The sequence below is a fragment of the Callorhinus ursinus genome, unplaced genomic scaffold, assembly GCF_003265705.2.
Source record: "Callorhinus ursinus isolate GAN/ISIS: 27379988/994484 unplaced genomic scaffold, GSC_fseal_2.0 scaffold28, whole genome shotgun sequence".
Classification (NCBI taxonomy): Eukaryota; Metazoa; Chordata; class Mammalia; order Carnivora; family Otariidae; genus Callorhinus; species Callorhinus ursinus.
Window position 1 is genome coordinate 4,814,385 of NW_027397090.1, and position 21,367 is coordinate 4,835,751.

The following is a 21,367-nucleotide window of genomic DNA, read 5'->3' on the forward strand; positions in this document are numbered from 1 at the left end:
GAGGTTATAGGGTAGGTTGTATGTATCCTGCCAGCCAAGTTGCATATGATGAATGGACTGCCATAGTCAATGGGCGACAAAAACACAAACGCCCATACTCTACCTCCTCCTTCTGTTCTTTCTCTACTATAACCCATGACTTCTCAGAGACGTGACTTTCATAGGTAACAATCAGCAAACCAGTACTCTTTTCACTGCAATCCTTTGGTTGAAGTCTTCTGGTCTTCAGTTGTCTTGCTGCTATCCAAATATTCACATATTTTCAAAGTTCTGTCGGAGATACTTTATCACTTCTGAACATTAAAGCCATTTTGGATGCTTGAGATTCTTGTTCCTCAGGCAAGTACATTTTTTGGTATTTTATTTTAAAATTATTTTTAAATTGAAGGAATTTGGTCACTTGGAATTTTTTGGAAGGAAGTTGCATATTACTGATAAAAAATATTGTAGTTCCCTAAAACAATTAAAATGCATTATACTCAGTGTATTCTCTAACGTTTAAGAGTTGTTAGTAACTCACACCTTTTGCTTATAAATTGGCACACCCTCCAGTGGAGGGCAATGTGGTAATATTTGAATTCACTTAGACATTTTACTAGTAGGGTTTTATCTGATATATGTACATGCACGTGAAAGCTATGGTGTATGTATTTTAGCTAAATAAATTATGGGATTTCCATACAAAGGAATACTGGTCAGTCCCCAAAAGAATGAAGGAACTCTATGTGTACAAATATATAAGGATGTCCAAATTATTAATAAGTGAAGAAAAAGCAAGGTGCAGAACAGTGTGTATAATATACCTCTATGTAAAGAATAATTTTTTGGTATATGCTTATAAATGCATAGATGATCTTTGGAAGAATACATAACAAAGTATAACAGAGGTTCCCTTGGGGAAAGGAAATGGGATGTCTGGAGTACAGGGATAGGAGGAAGAGTTAATTTTTCCCTGTATCATCTCTTATACCTTGTGGATTTTAATACTACTTTCGAAGTTATCTATTAAAAAAGAATGTTGCTGAGTCCTGGCTTACATGTTCCACAAGTGATAGAGTAAAGGCTTAGAATACAAGGACCAACAGTATAGCAAATCTGTTTTGTTTGTTTTTTGCTATGTGGCAGTTAGGCACAAGTTGTAAAAGGTTTACCCCAAGTGATGATAATTAATTTTTTTAAAAATGAAAGGGCTAAAGGAATGCTCATGAGAATTTACAGCTGGACAGCTGGATGCTGCTCTGACATCCTCTGGGGCCAGTCACCCAGAAAGAAAAAGATTTCTCCAGTTTGCTGATAGGAATTTCTTACAGGCTAGCCTTCTTTCTTGCAGGTGAACCAAGAAGGCACATTTACCGTATACCTTGCCCCGACAGTCCAACTGCCCAGGGATCTCCAATTACATTTACTCTTATCCTTTACCCTGAATTCCTATTTGCTTAGTGTAGATATCTGCAGACCCATATATTCTGAGGCACACATTTTTAGGTTAGTGTATTGGGGACATCCTTGGAATATCGTGTGGCACTTTGCTCCAGAGCATGTCCAGTGGGATACTACTGGTGTTCCGCATATATCTTAAGTTCCGTGGATCCCCTACTGAGAGAGTATCTCCTATGCTTTGTGATCTGTAGAACGCATAGTGTATCGTGCTGTTGTACTGTGAAGTGCGAGTAATAGAAAGGGGACGTATGATTGCACAGGTGTATCTCCTACCTTCCTTTTTCTCCCTTGATAAGAGGGGCAAAGGAGAATGCGGAGATTTGCAGCCTTCAGAGCGAAATGGGCTGACTTCCGTAGCACATAGGTAATAGGGTCTTGGGCAAAATTAAAAAGAAGGAAACGTTTGTCATCCTCTCCTTGGCTTTATCAGAAGAGGAAGCATTTTCTTCAAGGTTGAGCCTTCCTCCATGGCTGTTCAAACCATTTCTTCACCAATCCCCTGCCCCACCCCCCAAGTCTCTAAAGTCATTTTCATTCTCTCTTGCATCTTCTCTCTCTGTCTTTATTGACTTCTCTTTTATCCAAAAACAAGGTCCAGGCTTTCTCAACATAAAATACGTGTTTTTTCAATTTTGGCCTCTTAAACCTATTGCAAAAGAGCTCTAGAATTGGTATTTGGTAGAACCTGCCCCCCTCCTCCGTACCCATCACACAGTTGTGAATATTATTGTAGCTAAAGTGCATAAATCACTTAGCACAGCCTTTGGCAGATACGAAAGGCTTACCTTGATGATGGCTTTTGCTTTATATTGTTGATTTAGTGGCTGTTGTTCTTAATATTGTTTTCCCAAGGGTATATTACACTAACTGCCTCCTGCTTTGCAACCTATTTCCTTTTTTTTTTTAATAGACTTTATTTTATATTTATTTATTTTTTTAAAGTAGGCTCCACACGGAGCATGGAGCCCAACGTGGGGCTTGAACTCACAACCCTGAGATCAAGACCTGAGTTGAGATCAAGAGATCAAGAGTCGGACGCTTAACCAACTGAGCCACCCCTGCAACCAGTTTCCTAAATCTCTCTCAGTCTGCTCAGTGATCGTGGCCATTCTCCTTACTTTCTTTTCCTTTTTATTTTTTTTTTAAGATTTTATTTAACACACACACACACAGAGAGAGAGAGAGAGAGAGACACCAAGCAGGGGAAGAGGGACAGGCAGACTCCCCGCTGAGCAGGAAGCCCGATATGGGGCCTGATCCCAGGACTCTGAGACCATGACAGGAGACGAAGGCAGACACCCAACTGACTGAGATGCTCAGGTGCCCCTCTCCTTACTTTCTTGTCAGTATTAAACTTCTTAGCTTATCTCTGAAACATCCTACTTTCATAATCCCTTTTTTTTTTTTAATTGAAGAGGGAAACTTTCTCCATTCTCTACTTCAGGTATCCTGTCACCATCCCGTTTAGTAACTCTTTGTTCATTATTCCCTGAACTCTTCTGTGCCCTGTGTTTAGTTATTTTCAGAAGTTCTTGGCTCTTTCATCTTCTCTGTTCTCTACTCCCCAGTGACCTCATGGCTTTTACCTTAAGTGTTCTCTGAATTCTCTTCCAGGCTGGAATCTCTGCATTTCTAACCACAATGGCATTCTATCACCACCTCCCAAAACCTTTGTCACCTTTCAAGGACTGTCCTAAGTCTCATGTCCTCCTTGGAGCCTTCCCAAATATCGGCAGGCAGAGGGATTTCTGCTTTCAAGGAGTCCCACATCATGCTTTTGTCCCATACTTGGTATCTATTTATAAACATAGGTATTTCCCCTTTGGTGTTGGTCTTTGGGATGCAGTTTTTCTGTTTTTATTAGAATAATATATGCCAACCAAAGTACTTTTGAATGAACGAATAAGTGAACGAATGAAGCTATTATTCTTGGAGATATTGATATTTTAAAGGAAGAATGGATAAACAGATAAAATATATGCCACCTATGGATTCTGAAGGGCTGATCCCCTACTTATGCTTCAGTGACATTTTGGGATGGAGAATTTGGTAGGCACTAAAGTCAGCCATAAGGTTAGAATGAATACAGTCAAAATTATCTTTCAAAAGTCCCTATATTGCTCATAAAGCAACGTATGTGAAGATTTGATCTCTAATTGCTTTTTCTCTATGTTGAAACTTCTTTTCAGCTGAGCACAAGATTCAGTAGGGGATGTTGAAATAACTACCATGCACTCATTGGAATGAGATGCACAGACGAAAACATGTGTATGGGATCTGAGACCAACAACGAATCAGTAGACCCTGTCTTGTGCTCATACTCAAGTGACTCCATGCAGTCACTTTTGGGCAGTGGTTTTCTGTGCGTGGTTCATGGATTCCTGGGGGTCTTTTGAGATCCCTTCAAAGAGTCCCCAAAATCAAAATTATTTTTATAATGGTGCTAAGACATTATTTACCTTTTCTACTCATTCTCTTAAGAGTGTATAGTGGAGTTTTCCTGAGGTTACATGATGAATTCACAGTATCTAAAAAGGCTATTAAAGTACTATTTCCTTTTCCGGTTACATGTCAGCGTGAGGCCAGTTTTCTTCATACTTCAAGACAAACCACTTATTGCAACAAATTGACTATAGAAGCAGATATGAGAATCTAGCTGTTTTAAGCCAGACATTAAGGATATTTTATTTTATTTTTTTAAGATTTTATTTATTTATTTATTTATTTGAGAGAGAGAATGAGATGGAGAGAGAGAGCATGAGAGGGGGGAGGGTCCGAGGGAGAATCGGACTCGATCCCGGGACTCCAGGGTCATGACCTGAGCCGAAGGCAGGCGCTTAACCAACCGAGCCACCCAGGCACCTGACATTAAAGATATTTTAAAAAATATAAGACAGCTTTCTTCTCTCTAAAAACTTTATGAATCTCAGGGCACCTGGGTGGCTCAGTTGGTTAAGAGCCTGCCTTCGGCTCAGGTCATGATCCCTAGGTCCCGGAATCGAGCCCCGCATCGGGCTCCCTGCTCAGTGGGGAGCTTGCTTCTCCCTCTCCCACTCCCTCTGCTTGTGTGCTCTCTTCCAAATAAATAAATAAAGTCTTTTTAAAAAATTAAGTAAAATAAAAACATTATGAATCTCAAAATTTTTTTTCATAAGAAGTATGTATGTTAACATAAATAGGTAAATAGATTTATTTAAAACGAACTAATGAGTAAATATCTTAAAAAGTCCCAGTTCTAAATTCTGAGACATAAATATTGGTAGACATACTCATATAAATGAAAACTTTTTGGAGGTCTTGGTAATTTCTATGAATATGAAGGGGTCCTAAGCTCCAAAAGTTTGAGAACTGATGCCCTTGGGCATTATGTACTTCTGAACTTAAAATGGCATTGAAGTTGTTCACACTTAAATCTTTTTTCTTTCTTCTCACCTTTCTTCTTCTAGCTCTCACTTATTCCTTTAGCAAAAACTTTGGATTTGTCCAAGTTAAATGTGTGGTGTGTGTCTCTACTGAATTTCACGAAGTAAAATCCTGCTGCAGTGTTCTTTCTGCTGTGCTGCACATATAGAAACCTTCCTGTGGATGATCTAAATAAAATTGCCTTTCACCTGTAATTCCAAATAAAGGTGTTATTGTCCCAGAGTATGGTGGGTTTCCTAAAAGTCAATTATTTAAGGATAGCTTCACTAATAATGACACTTGTGGTACAAAGCTCACCCCAAGAAAAGGCTTTTTAGACGATTAGTTCACTCAGATGAAGTCCTAGTAAAGTTTTGGATAATTTAATAGGATATTTGGAGCATAAATAAAGACCATCTGTGTACCTGGGTAACAAATTCATGGATATTTCGCTACTTGGAAATTGGAAAAGACTGTGTTACAGGATTTCTTGTCCTTCTGTTCCCATGGTTCTTGGTCATGCCCCTTTGAAGAATGAAGAGGTAGACCAGATGGAGTGGTGGGTAGCAAAGCAAAGGTTAGTGAGCGATAGGCACAAAGCTCCCGGAGAGGGAAGGGATCCAAGAGGGTTGCCACCATAGTCTCTAAGCCTAGGGGTTTTTATGGGCTTGTTGGTGGGCTGTTTTAATCTGATGAGCCCTCCATGAGCCTGTCACCCAATCAAGTTTGTGTCATCTACCTATCACGTGGAAAGAGTAGAGGCCTCCGTCCAGGGTGGTGTAAAATCCTTTTAAGGGTGGTTTCTTCTTAGGGCATGACCCCTTGTCCCTGCCTGCCTTTCTTCCAGTTGTCCTTCATTAATTGCATCTAATTTGAAAAATCTTAACAGATTAGAGTAGTTATGTAACAAATAGGCCCAGCATTCAGTTAAATTCTGTATGTAACTATCCAGGGACAGTTGTAAAGAATACTCATAAATGAACCTCCTGTTTCTTGTCCCTTCTTAACAAAATGATTTAACATGATCGGAGATTATAAACGTTTATTTGCATGGTTTATTCCCCAGGGGATTAGATAAAGCTGAAGCCTGTGTGACAGCAGAGGAAAGGATGTCCTAATTGTGTTAGTACTGACATAATGAGGACTTTCACTGGTTTGGGAAGGGGAGGGATGGAGTAAGACATCGGTTTAGTGTGAACCTTTATGATATGCTCTACTTGGCCGGTCACTGTTGAGTTCTTCCGATTCCCCATTAGGCTCTGTGGAGAATTCATAAATATTTTACTCATGTACTTACGAGTTTATATAATATAGACGTTCATTCTGAAGTTCTAAATGCCTTTGCTCAACAAGACAGGGAACAAAAACGTTAGCAAAAGTCTCATCTAAACAGGAGAACTGGCATTTTAGGAGATTTGGAGTTACTTAGTTGACATTCCATTTTTATTGGTGTTACCAAAGGGGGGAAAAAAAAATCATTACCAGCAAAAATGCGCTCACTTTTTTCTACCTCAAAAGAAGAAAACATGTAAGATTATTTTTTATGAAATATGCCTAAATGCTGCCTGCTGGAAAGATTATTTACTGGAAGTGAGATCAACTTGTGGCAGTGTTGGCGAGCCAGATCCTTGGGTTTTGGTTATTTTAGGTTTGCCTGAGACTGTCAGTCTTGGATCAAGCGAGTCTGATGAAGTATTCCTGTATTATGTGGACAGAACCCCATAGAAGACTCTGAGCTGAGTCTTCCAAGTGAATGGGCTTGCTTTGCCCTGAGCAAACAGATGGTGCACTGTGCAAGTCAATCCACCTGTGACTCAAGTTTGAAGGAGTCCTTGCTCCAGAGGAGAGGCCATGTAGAGGAAATATCAGGTGTCCTTCTGGAGTCTGAAAACATTACTTCTCTGGCTGGTCCGTTCTGGTGCCTCCCTGCATATTGTAGATTCCAAGATAAATAAGACAGCACTCTATCTTAACGTAGATTAGGATTAATTTTAAGAGAAAAACAACTGAGTAAGCACAATTAAGCATTGTTTGTGCTATGATATGTAGAAGATAGTGTGCGGGGAACATAAAAAGGGGAGTAAGTAGTCCGTTTCACTTGGAAAAGGATTTGTTAGACGTTAGTTTTTTTTTTTAAGTACAAAAGAGTTTTAAAAAAGAAAACAAGTGACCTATAATCTGTGCCCCTTCACCCCCAATCACCCAGCCCAATAGATGTTAAAAAAACAATTCATGCACGCACGTAGATTTTTTTTTTTTTTTTAATTAAGGAATGTCTCTAAAACTATGCCTTCTCAGAGATTCCCCTGAGAGAGAATCTCTTCTCTGGAAGACCTGAAAAGCTGCAGTGTAGAAATACTTTCAGGGAGGGGAAGGATGAATTCATGGAGAGCTTCTGTTGGAGCATTTGTTTTTGGACATTTCTGTGCTATTGGCCACCCTCACCTCAGGCCTGGGATTGTAAGTAAAATCTGATTATGTTTTAGAGCGAGCCACACACTGAGCCTGAGACCAACAGTTTCCTTTCTTTGCCCTCTGCCTTTCCCTCCTCCAGATAACAGTGACAATCAGCAAACATCTCCCCTCACTTGTGTGCCATGTTGGTGTATATGTGTGTATGTATATCTACATACATATACATATACATATATATATATATATATATATATATTAAAAAAACACCCAGCTTTGTAGGCTGCCATGATGGCTGCTGAAATGGCATGATCTCCACTGTCAACCACTACCCATGACAATTTGCTGCTCCAAGTGGCAGAAGCCAGCCCGTTGGGCATTTGTCCTTAATAGATTTGGGCTATTGAATTAAAACCAACAAACATTTGGTTTCTAATTGTTCTCTGTTGTCCTGAACATGGGAACCTCTTCCAGATATGCTTCAGAGTATACTTTTGAAAAGGCTACCATTATGAGGTGGAGGGGAAAAAAGTATGAATCGAAATTGGGAATTGTCTGAAACTCTTGCAAATTCAGCCTGCTTTTCTTTTCCTGTAGTTTTGAGATAAGATCCGAGAGTTCCAGGAGCAGAGTTTCCATGTTCTTGTTATGGCTCAGGCTTCCTGTTTACACCTTTGAAGGGAAAATTGTATTCATGGATTCCTGAATACACCTTTGAAGGGAAAATTGTATTCATGGATTCCTGAAGTTCTAGTCTAGGTGTGTTCATTTTGTTGTTCATTCAGTAATGATTGGGCTGGGCCCTGGGGCAACAGAAGTGACTGGCACGGGGCCTATGGGCACTGGAGTCTAGTGGGGAAAGTGGACCTGGAGAAATCATTCATTTTTAGTATGAGAGCTTCCAGAAGGAGGATTTGGACGTCAGGAAGTATTTTTCTATGAAAAAATTACATCAAAGTTAAGTTCCCTGGCCACCCACCAAAAGCTAATTTTTTCTTTTTGCTATACCAATAATGATAGCTAAGCTTTATAGCCTTAATAAGTCCCACGGAGAATTCTAAGCCTTTAATTTATCTATTCCTTTCAACAGTGTTATGAGGTATTATTATTGCTATTATCTCCATTTTTGATATATGAGCAAACAGGCATGAAGAAATTAATTTGCTTAGATAGTCCTACCAGTCAGATGTCTAGTCTTGTAAAGAAATGAATGACAGCACAGCCTGCTTAATTTGTGTATTGAGGCTCCTATACTCGGGACCCTTTTTGGAGCTCTTTTTAATAGTTAATTGGTGCACAGGCAGCTTAACGATACCAATTCATTATCTGTTTCCTTCTTTTTATCCCAAGTTCCATCAGAGTAAACACCTCGTCTTACCTGCCATAGCATTCCCAGCATGCAGCATGGAGGCCTATCCAATATATTGGTTGAATGAATTCAGAATGAAGAGCTCTTTGAGAACATATGAATTCCCTTGTCGCTCTTTTCTCAGTGCTTTGCAAAAATTAGGGATTTAATAAACGTTTGTAGAATGAATAAATGCAATTCTTAATTTTTGAAGAGGGGGCAGGGCTTGCCAATTCCAAAAGATTGTGTCATTTCTTATAACAAGTAGATTTTTAGTTTACTTTGTTTAGTTCATCCCAAGTTCTGTGATTCTGAATTTTTCCAAGTGTGTATGTTTTCAATGCTTTACCAACTTAGCAGATGTTTTTTTATTTTTTTATTTTTTATTATTTTTTAAAATATTAATTTATTTGTCAGAGAGAAAGCACAACCAGGGGGAGCAGGGGACAGAGGAAGAAGCAGGCTCTCTGCTGAGCAGGCAGCCCGATGTGGGACTCGATCCCAGGACCCTGGGATCATGACTTGGGCCGAAGGCAGATGCTTAACCGACTGGGCCACCCAGGTGTCCCAGCAGATGTTTTATAAAAAGCTGCTGACTATGCAAAAGGGATAAGAAATAGAATGATTTTAAGATGACCTGAGCTTGATTTGGGAAGTTTTCCTAGTTTATAGTTATGTTCAAAATGCTCAGGAACCAATCAGTCAGTGCCCTCCCGCCCCACCTCCTTTTTGCTTAACAGGATCTGGATTCTGGTTATTATATACAGTTCTGTTCAGTAGTCAACACTTCTGTTTAGGGTTGGTGAATATTGAACAAAATCCATGAGTTAAAGTATACTGATGATTCCAAAAATGCCTCATTTGTAATCGTGGGAGAAGAAAAACTTTTCCTCTGCTCTTTTAGGTTTGATGGCTGGGTCTGTGAAATAAAATGACAGAAGAAAAGATATGCAAATTTATTAATTTTTAATATTGTGGTCATGACAGCATCACAGAAAAACAAAAGTAAATACCCCCAAAATGGTGGTATTTGGGAATTTATATATTGTCTTAATAGGGGAAGGGTTGGGGGGATGTAGGCAATTTATTTATTTATTTTTAAAGATTTTATTTATCTGACAGTGAGAGACACAGTGAGAGAGGGAACACAAGCAGGGGGAGTGGGAGAGGGAGAAGCAGGCTTCCCGCGGAGCAGGGAGCCGCGATGCGGGGCTCGATCCCAGGACCCTGGGATCATGACCCGAGCCGAAGGCAGACGCTTAACGACTGAGCCACCCAGGAGCCCCGGGTGTAGGCAATTTAAAAGAGAGTAAATGATTTTTAGAAGAGGTGAAGGGGTTCTTAGAAGAATAGATGGGAAATATGATAGTTTATGACAAGGTTTGTCTGGGTGTGGTGTTGACTTCTACCCCCTTCTCTTGAGATAAGAGTCAATCCTTTCTGGTTGATGAAACTCCTGGGGATTTATGATAGTTGAGCTCCTTGTGGAAGATCTATCTTTAGGCAGATAAAGAGAGTTCAGAGAAAGCCTGTCACTCTATTTGCTGTTTTTCAAGTGCCTACAGCTCAAAATAACCTATATGCCAAAGCAGAATGTTTTAGGGCAGTGTGTCCTGAACATCTGGGACCTGAGGACAGTGTGATAAGGAGGTGGCCCAGCTGGATTTGTAACCCGTTGTCTGGTGCAGTGCATTCCCTGCAACTGTAGGATGAGAGTAGGTGTCAGAGTGAGGTGGGGACTGCACTAACACGGAGTTTGAAAAAGCAGATTCCCATTCACCACCTTTTCACCACTGCTGTAGTACATGCGTTTATAAAGTTAGATCTGTACTTATATTTTTATACCGTACAGAGCTAAAATATTTTCACATTAGGAGAAGGCCAAGCTCATCAGTTGGTTGGGGTCTGTTGTGGATCCAGCGTCCTCTGCTTCTGGACTTACAGTATAGCTTATGGAAGAGCTTGGCTATGACTTGAGTTTTGTAGAATGGGAGAGATTTTATTAGGAGGATGAGCAAGTACCAGTGGCCCACCTGGATTCAGGGAGGGTCGTGGGTTGTGCAGACTGAAGCAGCCCCGTCCGTGGTAAGCCACGCTTATAGGATGTGTATCAGATTGTCTGTCTAAATAAGGAGGTAAACTGAGGCAAGTTCTAATTATGAGAAATTGAATTTATTCCAGAGGAGCAAAAGAATTGTAATTCAGGAAAACACTGGGGCAAGCTACACGTGAGTCCACTGAAGGCTGGGGTGGTTTATATTTACCGGCAAGAAGTTCAAAGAGGGGGAAGTCCAGCTAGAGTCCATGCTGTAAGTTCATTGGCTTGAGGATGGGGAGAGATTCTTGGCAGATGTTCATTGGTCAGGAGATAAGTCTCAGTCTTCGGTAAATAAGGTATTTACTGGAAATCAGTGTCTCAGTTTTTCAGTTGTCTTCTTCTGAGGGTACATGTGTGAGATTCTACTTTTCATAACCTCCAGGTCCATTTTAGATTGAAATCCTTGCACAGAATCTTGCTGAGGTTCCAGCTTCTGTGAAATCTTAGCCAAGGTGGGACTTTATGAGTGAGAATTTTGAAATTCGAGAGCCTGAAATTCACTCTATGGGACTATGGTACAAGATTTTAAAGTGACTTTTAGCAGAATTAAGGGAATGCTTCATTTATAACATTACTTCCTTCCCAGCGTTTTGTGCATTTATGGACATTTTGCTGGAAATGAGATTATGGATGTATTAATTTTGTGAATGTTTTGTGTTCACATTTGGTTTGTGTCTATGTTGTCTGTGATAGAAGCCAATAAATGCTTAGCCTGTTTGGGGTTGATCTTGGCATTTTAATTCAATCTCCATGATATTGAAATATATCTTGCCTACCTGAACTACTGTGGTTACATTGCTTTCTCAATTACAATATAAAAATAATGACACTTTTTCTTTAGTCCCAGAAATCCTGGATTGAAGGAGTTTTCAACAAGAGAGAATGTAACAAAATCATACCTAGCTCAAAAGACCCTCACAGGTACAGTTTTTAATATTTTCATTTTAAAGCAACACTACTTTGAGGACTGTTTGTGGAAACTTAGAGGTGTGATTTGTCTAGAGGAATTTATTCATATCTGTGAAGTTAGCATTTATTTTTAATCAATATTTGTTTCTTTGTCTTTGTAAAAATAATACAGGATTATTGTAGACAACCAGGTAAGATCAGGGACCTTGTCAGTTTTGTACCTTACTCCAAGCCTCTGACAGTGCCTGCTGCATAGAAGCCTCCTGATTAACATCTGTTGTTTAATGGTGTAATGAAGTATAAAGAAGAAAAAATTTATCATAATGACATAACTGTGTTGGAGCCACTGTTATTATTGTGGTGGATTTCATTTCTTTAATCCTCCTGTTTCTCTTAGTGGGAGAATAGAAATTTAGGGAGTATTATGCTAAGTGAAACAAGTCAGTCTGAGAAAGACAGATACCATATGATTTCACTCATATGTGAAATTTAAGAAACAAAGCAAATGAGCAAAGAGGGGAAAAAAGAAACCAAGAAACAGAATCTTAACTATAGAGAACAAACTGGTGGTTTCCAGAGGGGAGGTGGGTGGGGGATGGGTTAAATAGGTGAAGGGGATTAAGAGTGCTCTTATATGATGAGTACTGAGTACTGTACAGAATTGTTGAATCACTTTATTGTACACCTACAACTAATAGGACAGTGCGTGTTAATCATACTGGAATTAAAATTAAAAAAAAAAACTTAAAAAAAAAAAAAGAAATTGGGGAAATATCTAGTGCTGTATCCATTCCACCATTCCATTCCCCAGAACTTCTGAATACTGAATATTCAAAATATTGTGAACGTTCCTTATCCCCAACTCAAGTGTTTATGGAAAATAGTGACAATAGTGACAGTTTGGGATATTTCAGGACCCTGTGTTCAGATTATGCGGACAATTCCATGTTTTCCCCAGAGGCTTTTTGCTTGAGCCGATAATAGACAGCAGATGGAATGACTTGAGTTTGACCACTCTGAGTTACTTGTAGAACAAAGTTCAAAACAGCAGCCTGTGAAAGATAGGAGAATAAAAGGCTATGGAAAATTCCCCAGGGTAATTGCGTTCATGAAATTAAGATTGGGTGGCATTGCCCTTGGAGAGTAGACATTAAAAGGAAGGGAAAAATAGAAGAGTAGTATTTTAATTAGAGGGACCACTCTATTTTTAGATTCTTTTTAGCATTTGACCTTATATTCATTTAAAGTTCAGAAATCACAGTTGTATGCTTATGAAGGTTAGCATGGTGAGGTCATTGAAATTCTTGATCTTTGGGGATGACTAAAACAGTGTTTCTGGCCTTTGTTAAATATTTACTAGCTGCACCCTCACTGAATTACCTGGGATTTGTAAGCCCTGTGATTGGAAGTTCTCATTTTACCCCCTTATAAAATGTTTACAAAATGGCAAGGTAAACTTGTTTTTTCCCTTCATCTTTTATGGTATCTTGTAATGTGATGGTGGTTACAGTGGAAGGCAGACTGAGCTCACACAGTCCTGCTTCTGTAAATGGAGAATCATCTTCATAATCATCTTGAAACCTAATGAAATGTGATAACCTGTAGGCCATTAGTCCATAGACTCAAGAAGAATATCAATGTTCATAATTCCATATTATGGAATGGTCCAAGATCTGCATTTTATGGAAAAAAAAGTCATCTCTATTTTTATGTGATTGTGAAAAAAAAAAATTAATGAATGATTTACGGATCTTCCTACGCCAGCCTTTTTCTTAGATCCCAGTAAGAATCTCAAAATTATAGCTTTTGTAAAGTTTTCTTCCTGACAGTGCAGAAGAAAAAGGTGGTAGTTCGTGGTTTTATTTATTTATTTTTAAAAAGATTTTATTTATTTGACAGAGAGAGACACAGCGAGAGCAGGAACACAAGCAGGGGGAGTGGGAGAGGGAGAAGCAGGCTTCCCGCCGAGCAGGGAGCCCGACGTGGGACTTGATCCCAGGACCCTGGGATCATGACCTGAGCCGACAGCAGATGCTTAACGACTGAGCCACCCAGGCGCCCTTGTGGTTTTAAATTTAGATAAAAGTTGATCTTTTATCGGTTATTTTTATAGTTCCTAATAAGAAACAAATCTGATAGACTTGATTACAATATCTTTTTTCCTCCTTATTTTGAATTTGTTGTTGAAGTGACGCTTCTGAGAAAAGACAGTCCCAAAAGGCTAGGAAAGGCCTAAGTATTTGTTTCTGAATAATTTAGAATGACCCTGATTCTTTGAATACTGTCCTTTCTTCCATTGTTTTAACTAGTATTCTCTTCTAGTTAAAACTTTTTTATACCTAAAATATGATCTTTGATGATCACAATGATCCCCCAACTTCAGAAGTTTCTTTTGAACCATAAAAAGAAAGATTAATAAGGATAATACTTATAATCATACCGACTGTCTTTGGATTTGATAGTGTCTTATGGTTTTAAAATAATATATAGTATTATAATTAATATATAATATATAATACATAATATATACATAATATACCATTATATATAAATATTTATATAATTATATGTCCATATATTCTGTATTTATAAACATATATATTTTTTCTTAATTCTCAGAATTCTCGAGAATTCTGTTATCTTCGTAGTGTAATGACAGTAACAGCCACCATTTTTTATATACTGCAGTGCACCACCATAAGAAACATTACATTACACACATTATCTCAGGTAATCCTCTTAATAACCTTATAGGACATATATTACTTTCAAATGTGAAAACCAGTGCTTGGGGAGGCATTGTTAAATCAGTGAGATTTCAATCCAGGTATTTAGGTTCCAACTTCAGCGTTCTGTCAATTAGGTCACGGTTGCTGCGGTGTAATTATATTTGGGAAATGACATATGGGAATGTTTGGGGAATGATATATGAGTACTCAGCAAATCCTGATTTTTTTAGACCAGGGAAAATAACGGATGTTTATGGTATAAGCATTAAATATGCTTTCAAATATATCACTAACCTAACAGAGGTTTTGTCTTTTTAATTTAGATGTACTGCAGGATGCCAGGTCTGCCAGAATTTAATCAGGTAAGAGTTAGATAAATAAGATTTCTTTTCGTATGTAGGCACTGTTTAAAACTTATTGGGAGAGTTTTCTCACATCTTGAATAGACTCAATGAAAGGGCTTTATTGCATCTTATTTACCTTTCCAAAGGAAGGTTTTTTGTTTTTGTTTTTTTAGATTTTATTTATTTATTTGAGAGGGGAGGTGGGGCAGAGGAAGTGGGAGAAAGAAGCAGGCTCCCCTCTTGAGCAGGGAACCTGACATGGAGTTCCGGGCTTGATTAGGATCCCAGGACCCTGGGATCATGACCTGAGCCGGAGGCAGATGCTTAACTGACAGAGCCACCCAGGCACCCCTCCAAGGGAAGTTTTAAAAAAGAAATGTGGGATTTTTTTGAAGGAGAGTGATTATTTGAATGCCAATAGATAGATTACTTGAATTACTGAGACATGTAAATGGCAAGGGCCTTTGGCAAGAGCTTCTACCAATTGAAAGGCATGTAAAGCATGTATTTTCATTTGCTCATTTGAGAGAGCAAGAGAGTGCAAGCAGTGGAAGGGGGGTGTGGAGGGGCAGAAGGAGAGGGAGAGGGAAAATCTTAAGCAGCCTCCACACTCAGTGCAGAGTCTGATGCAGGGCTCCATCTTGCAACAATCAGACCATGACCTGAGCCAAAATCAAGAGTCAGATGCAAGTGGGCCACCCAGTTGCCTCTGTATTTTATTTGGATAATGAAGATGGTTTGTTCATATACAGCACTGTATTTGATCTGTGGTTTGCGAGTGATGTGTGCTTATACCAAGCTCTAATTCTGACACCAGTTTTGACGTGTGTGTCCTTTTTTCCAACACACCACCAGGTAATTAACTAAATCCTGCCACTATCTACCTGGAAATAGCATCAGATCCTATAGGTTAAGAGCTCAGTCCTACTAGACTACCCTTCCTCCCCACACGTCAGGTGCCAGTCACAAGTCCACGTTATTACCTGTGCTTCTGACTGATAGGCTAGAGATCAGAGGTTCCCAAGAACTCTTCCATGGGTTCAATTAGTTTGCTAGCAAGGCTTCCAGAACTCAGAGAAACATTTACTTACATTTACCAGTTTATTATAAAGGATGTTATAAAGCAAAAACAGCCAGATGGAGGAGATGCATAGGACCAGCTATGTGGGAAGGGGCCCAGAGCTTCTGTGCTCTTTTTGAGCAAGCCACTCTTCTAGCCCCTCCATGTGTTCACCAACCTGAAGCCTCCAAATGCCATCCTTTCGAGGTTTTATGGAGGCTTTATTACATAGGCATGATTGGTTGAATCATTGGCCATTGGTGGTTGATTCAACCTCCAGCATCTTTTTCTTTCTTAGCATTTAGGAAATTTCAAGGGTTTTAGAGGCTCTGTGCCAGAAACGGGGGCAAAGAGCAAATCTATGTTTATTATAAATCATAACATCACACAAGCTTATGGGCAAAAATAACTCTTGCAGAATACAAATGTTAACGGCAATTTGCATTTTAAACTACGTGTTGGTAACTGGTTTTACCTTTCTCTTCTGTTAATGGAGGAAAATGAAAATTTCCTTAATTCTGATCATAGTTCACCTCATGGATCGACCCACTGTTAAATTTGTTTTTTGTAAAAGGACAAATCTGGAATCCCAAGTTTGGCAAATCATGGCAAAAGGAAAACACCATCCACGGATGTAGGAGAGGAAGGAAAAGGTTGCTGGGTGTATTGGTCTGTTCAGCCTGCCATAATAGATTCCCACAGACTGGGTGGTTTAAACAATAAATTTTTTTTTTTTTTTAAGATTTTATTTATTTGACAGAGAGAGAGACAGCGAGAGAGGGAACACAAGCAGGGGGAGTGGGAGAGGGAGAAGCAAGCTTCCCGCCGAGCAGGGAGCCCGATGTGGGGCTCGATCCCAGGACCCTGGGATCATGACCTGAGCCGAGGGCAGACGCTTAACGACTGAGCCACCCAGGCGCCCTTGATGTTTGATTCTTTTTTTTTTTTTTATGTTTTATTTATTTATTCATGAAAGTCAGAGAGAGAGAGAGAGAGAGAGGCAGAGGGAGAAGCAGGCTCCCCGCCTAGCAGGGAGCCTGATGCGGGACTCGATCCCAGGACCCTGGGATCATGACCTGAGCCGAAGGCAGACGCTTAACCATCTGAGCCACCCAGGCGCCCTTGATGTTTGATTCTTATTTTTCCATTTCTCTCTCTTACTTAATCGACTGAGCCACCCAGGCGCCCCTAAACAATAAACATTTTTATCTCAGAGCCGTGCGAGTCCCAGGTCAAGTTGCCATCAGAGTTGTTTTCTGATGAGGCCTCTCTTCTCGCTGTGTCTTCACATGGCCTTTGCTCTGTGCACTGACAGAGCTCTTGTGTCTCTTCCTCTTTTTAGACACCATTGCCATCCGATTAGAGTCCTACCTCTATGACCTCACTGAAACTATTACTGCGTTATAGGCTCTGTCTCCAAATACAGCCACACTGGGATTAGGACTTCAACATAAAGAATCTTAGGGGACACCGTTCAGTTCCTAACACTGACTGAAGAGTTTCCATTTGACTAACCTCTTTTACCCTTCCTTAAATTATTTTTTCTTTCTTTTTAGTAATTATTTAAAATTTGCTAAAATTGAAAGCAAGCATAAGACTATATTGAAAAGAAGTGAAAAGGCTTCATTTACTCCTTCTGTTTCCTACTTTATTCTCCAGAACCTTTCCCTGGCAATTATTTTTCCCAAATTTGCAATCTTTAGAGGTAACCAATGCAAACGATACTAGAAAAATGTCTATTTCACACCATCCAGAACTTAAAAGTTGTTGAAACTTATAATTTTTGCACCTAGCTAAGACCTAGTTTGATTTTTTTTTTTTCATGTGGGGAGTGAAATGCCCCGGTGTCAGTTACTGAGCGGTCTGTCCTATCCATTTGTGGTGTCATTTCTGTTCCACAACAAATTCCCATATGTCTGTGGCTCTGTTTCTAAGCTTTTCTTTAGTGTCATTGATCTACTTCTCCTGTTCCTGGTAAATGCCACTCTGCTTCATTATTATAGTTTTATAATATATCTTGATATCTGATAGGGCAAGTCCTCTTGCTTTATTCTTTTTTTTTTTTAAATCATTTTACTCTTTTAGACAATTTATACATCCGTATAAATGTTAAAATCGCTTTGTCAAATTCTCTGAAAAATTCTTTTAAGGGTTTGATGGGTATTTTATAGAATTTATAAAAATTTGGGGGGAATTGGCATTTGGCACCTTTACAAAGTTGATTCTCAAGGTGAGATTGTAGTTAGTGATGTATAATTTGGAACTTCTGAAAGTTTTATTTTTTTATTTTTATTTTTTTTAAGATTTTATTTATTTATTTGAGAGAGAGAATGAGAGAGAGAGAGCACGAGAGGGGAGAGGGTCAGAGGGAGAAGCAGACTCCCTGCTGAGCAGGGAGCCCGATGCGGGACTCGATCCCGGGACTCCAGGATCATGACCTGAGCCGAAGGCAGTCGCTTAACCAACTGAGCCACCCAGGCGCCCCTTCTGAAAGTTTTAACTAACAGGATGGACATGGAAACTTTTTTAAAAAATAGTTTAGGGGTAATTGGTTTCTTCTGTGAGATCATCATGCCATAATTTAATGATCTGGTAAAAACTGGAATAAAACTGTATTGATTCAAGTCAAATGGATTAGGCTAGAAAAATACTTTGAGCAAAGTGGATTCAAACTGAAGAATGGTCCTATGAGAGGTTAGTGATTTATCTTTCCAGTTTCCAGGTGTGAATTATGGTTGCCTCCATTCATTCATGTTCTGTTTAGAAAAAGCCACAGTGAAATGAATCATTCAGCTTATGAATAGATGTTTTTCCATTTTGAAGACTATCCCTCATTCCGAAAGATAACCAGGTGATACATTTCTCTCTAGTAGATTCCAATTATGTATATTCTGTACGTTTGAGATTATTCCTTCACCCTCTGAGTCAAGAGCCCCTCCATATAGAACTCTAAAATGATCTGACTTCTTGTTGTCATCCTGTTCCTTGCTTAATTGAGCCCCATAACTTGCACACGTTTTTATGTTGCTTTTCACACCTACACACACAAAAAAGCCTGAATCACTTATAAAGCTGAATAACCTCTTTATATATAATAGGCATATGAAAGTTCTATATGCTCAAATTTTAATTTTTCCTTCTGATTTTTTTAATTCATGAAACACGAGAAGCTTATCGCCCTTTTGCCAATATGATTATTGTATTTTGTTAGTTTTTATATAGTTCTAGTTTCAAAGAGATTTAACCTTCTAATTTGCCTCGTTTTGTATCTGAAATAGTTTTTAAAACTTTTAATTTGCAGGAACATTTATTGAATTTTCCTTCCTTTGTAATTATATCACATATTTATTATTTAATTTATATTTGTAGTCAAGCCTCACTCATGGCTCTTGTGGTAGCTCTGTGTTTAATATTTCTCTGACGTTGAATCTTTTTTGGCATTGGTTAATATTCTTGCCTTTTGATGTGCATATTATGTTTTACATGAAGACATTTTCTGACTCTCAAGTATTGCATGTTGGAGATTTTTAGTTTTTTTCTTGTTGAGATATAATTGACAGAAAATAAACTGCACGTATTTAAAATGTACAACTTGATTTTTTTTACCATCTTAACCATTTTAAGTGTGTGTAGCTAGTAGTGTTAGTTCCGTTGTGCAACAGATCTTCAGAACTTTTTCATCTTGCAAAACTGAAATTCTGTGTCCATTAAACAGTAACTCCCCGCTGGCCACTCCTCCTAGCCTCTAGCAACCACCATTCTACTGTCTGTCTCTGTGGATCTGACTACTATAGGTACCTCAAATACGTGGAACCATACAGCACTTTTTTTTTTATGACTGACTTATTCCATTTAGCATACTATCCTCAAGGTTTATCCCTATTTTCGTGTATCACAGGATTCCTCCCTTTTTTAAGGCTGAATAATAGTCCATTATATGTATATGCCACATTTTGTTTACCCATTCATCTGTCAACTTGGCTATTATGAATAATGCTTTGTAATACTTATATGAACATGGGTGTGCACAAGACTTTGAGTATTTTTTTTTTTTTTAAAACATTCCCTAGATGATTTTAATGTGCAGCTAAGGGAGAGAACCACTGAGGGTGTTTCTAAACTCAGAAGACAATCCAGTGATATAAGTCTAATATAAATCTAATGTGAAATTTTATTATTTACTTATTTATTTTTTGAGATTTTATGTATTTGACACAGAGAGACACAGTGAGAGAGGGAACACAAGCAGGGGGAGTGGGAGAGGGAGAAGCAGGCTTCCCGCGGAGCAGGGAGCCTGATGCGGGGCTCGATCCCAGGACCCGGGGATCATGACCTGAGCCGAGGGCAGACGCTCAACGACTGAGCCACCCAGGCGCCCCCTAATGTGAAATTAAAAAATATTGTTCATATATGCCATCTATATATTACCCTAGAAAAGTGTAGAAACAGTACATCTGTTTTCTATTTTGACATTGTGTGTTTTCTAATCTGAAACTGGTTTTCATCCCATCCTTAAGGTGTTACTGTGGGCGATTGATTGGAGACCATCATGGGATAGATTACTCCTGGACCATCTCAGCTGCCAATGGTAACGAAAATGAACAGTGGTCTGTTGAAAAGCATACGACGAAAAGCCCTACAGATACGTTTGGCACTATTAATTTTCAAGATGGAGAGCACACCCACCACTCCAAGGTTTGCTAATAACTCACATTATTTTTGGTAGTTTTTAACAGAAGATAACCTCCAAATGTTTCTGCAAATTTTATCTCCAAGTGTAGATGATCAGATGACTGAGTTTTATTGCAAAAATGATCCGTGTTATTGACCTCTTCACAAAAATGACCTGACCCTTCTCTTTCCTTTCTGTCTGAGGGACATGGTACCTTTCCCAGGTGTGGTGTGGCCCACTCTGTATGATCTCTTTTAGCAAGCTTATGCCTTCTCTATGGGAGAATGGCTTATTGCTCTTGAGACAGTTGCCAAAGGGTTGCCCTTTTCTTAAGGAGTGGAAGAAAGTCACTGCCAAAGAGATGGTTTTAGCTGAAGCATGGCCATAGCAATTACTAGTACCTTGTGGCTGTTCATGCTTGCTATGTCCTTGCGAGAGGAAATGTGGACATTTCTCTCTGTATCTCCCCGCAAGTGATCGTGCTTAGGCTTTCCAGGCCAGTCTTGCTCCTGTCCCTAATATGATAATTTTGCATGTAATTTGCATAATACTGACGCTTCAGCTATCTCTCAGGTGTTTTTTCCTTGAGCTTGTCAATCACCTGCTGCTTTTTCAGAGACAGATTTCCCTGGGGAACCTGCACGGGGCATCCACCTCAGGAAAGCCTCAAATCAGCTGTACCCTAGAGTGTGGCCATCAGTTGGATGGATTTGAAACAACCGTTCTTAATAATGCAATCATAATCAAGTTTTGTAATGCAGTTTTACAGTAATCTACGTTTCCAGTTATTAATCGTCTTGTATTTAGCGTTGTGTGTTGATGTTCTCTTTAGTTGGTGAGAAAACTGCCCTTATTCTCCTCTGTAATCTTTTCTGGAAGCTGACTCTTATTACCCTGTATGTAATTTTCCCCATAAGTTTTAGTCTTCCTCCTTTTGCTTTTATGTTTATTCA

General features: G+C 39.1%; 1 protein-coding gene across 3 annotated transcripts in view; it reads left to right on the top strand.

The window, feature by feature from the left end:
- TRPM6 (transient receptor potential cation channel subfamily M member 6) overlaps nt 1-21,367 on the top strand; it is a 165,930-nt gene that overhangs the window by 43,656 nt on the left and 100,907 nt on the right. For all 3 annotated transcript variants that reach the window (XM_073878071.1, XM_073878072.1, XM_025891664.2), the window contains 3 exons: nt 11,542-11,621; nt 14,662-14,700; nt 20,260-20,437. In XM_073878071.1, the coding sequence (XP_073734172.1) occupies nt 11,542-11,621; nt 14,662-14,700; nt 20,260-20,437 (297 nt within the window). The remainder of the gene's footprint in view (nt 1-11,541; nt 11,622-14,661; nt 14,701-20,259; nt 20,438-21,367) is intronic.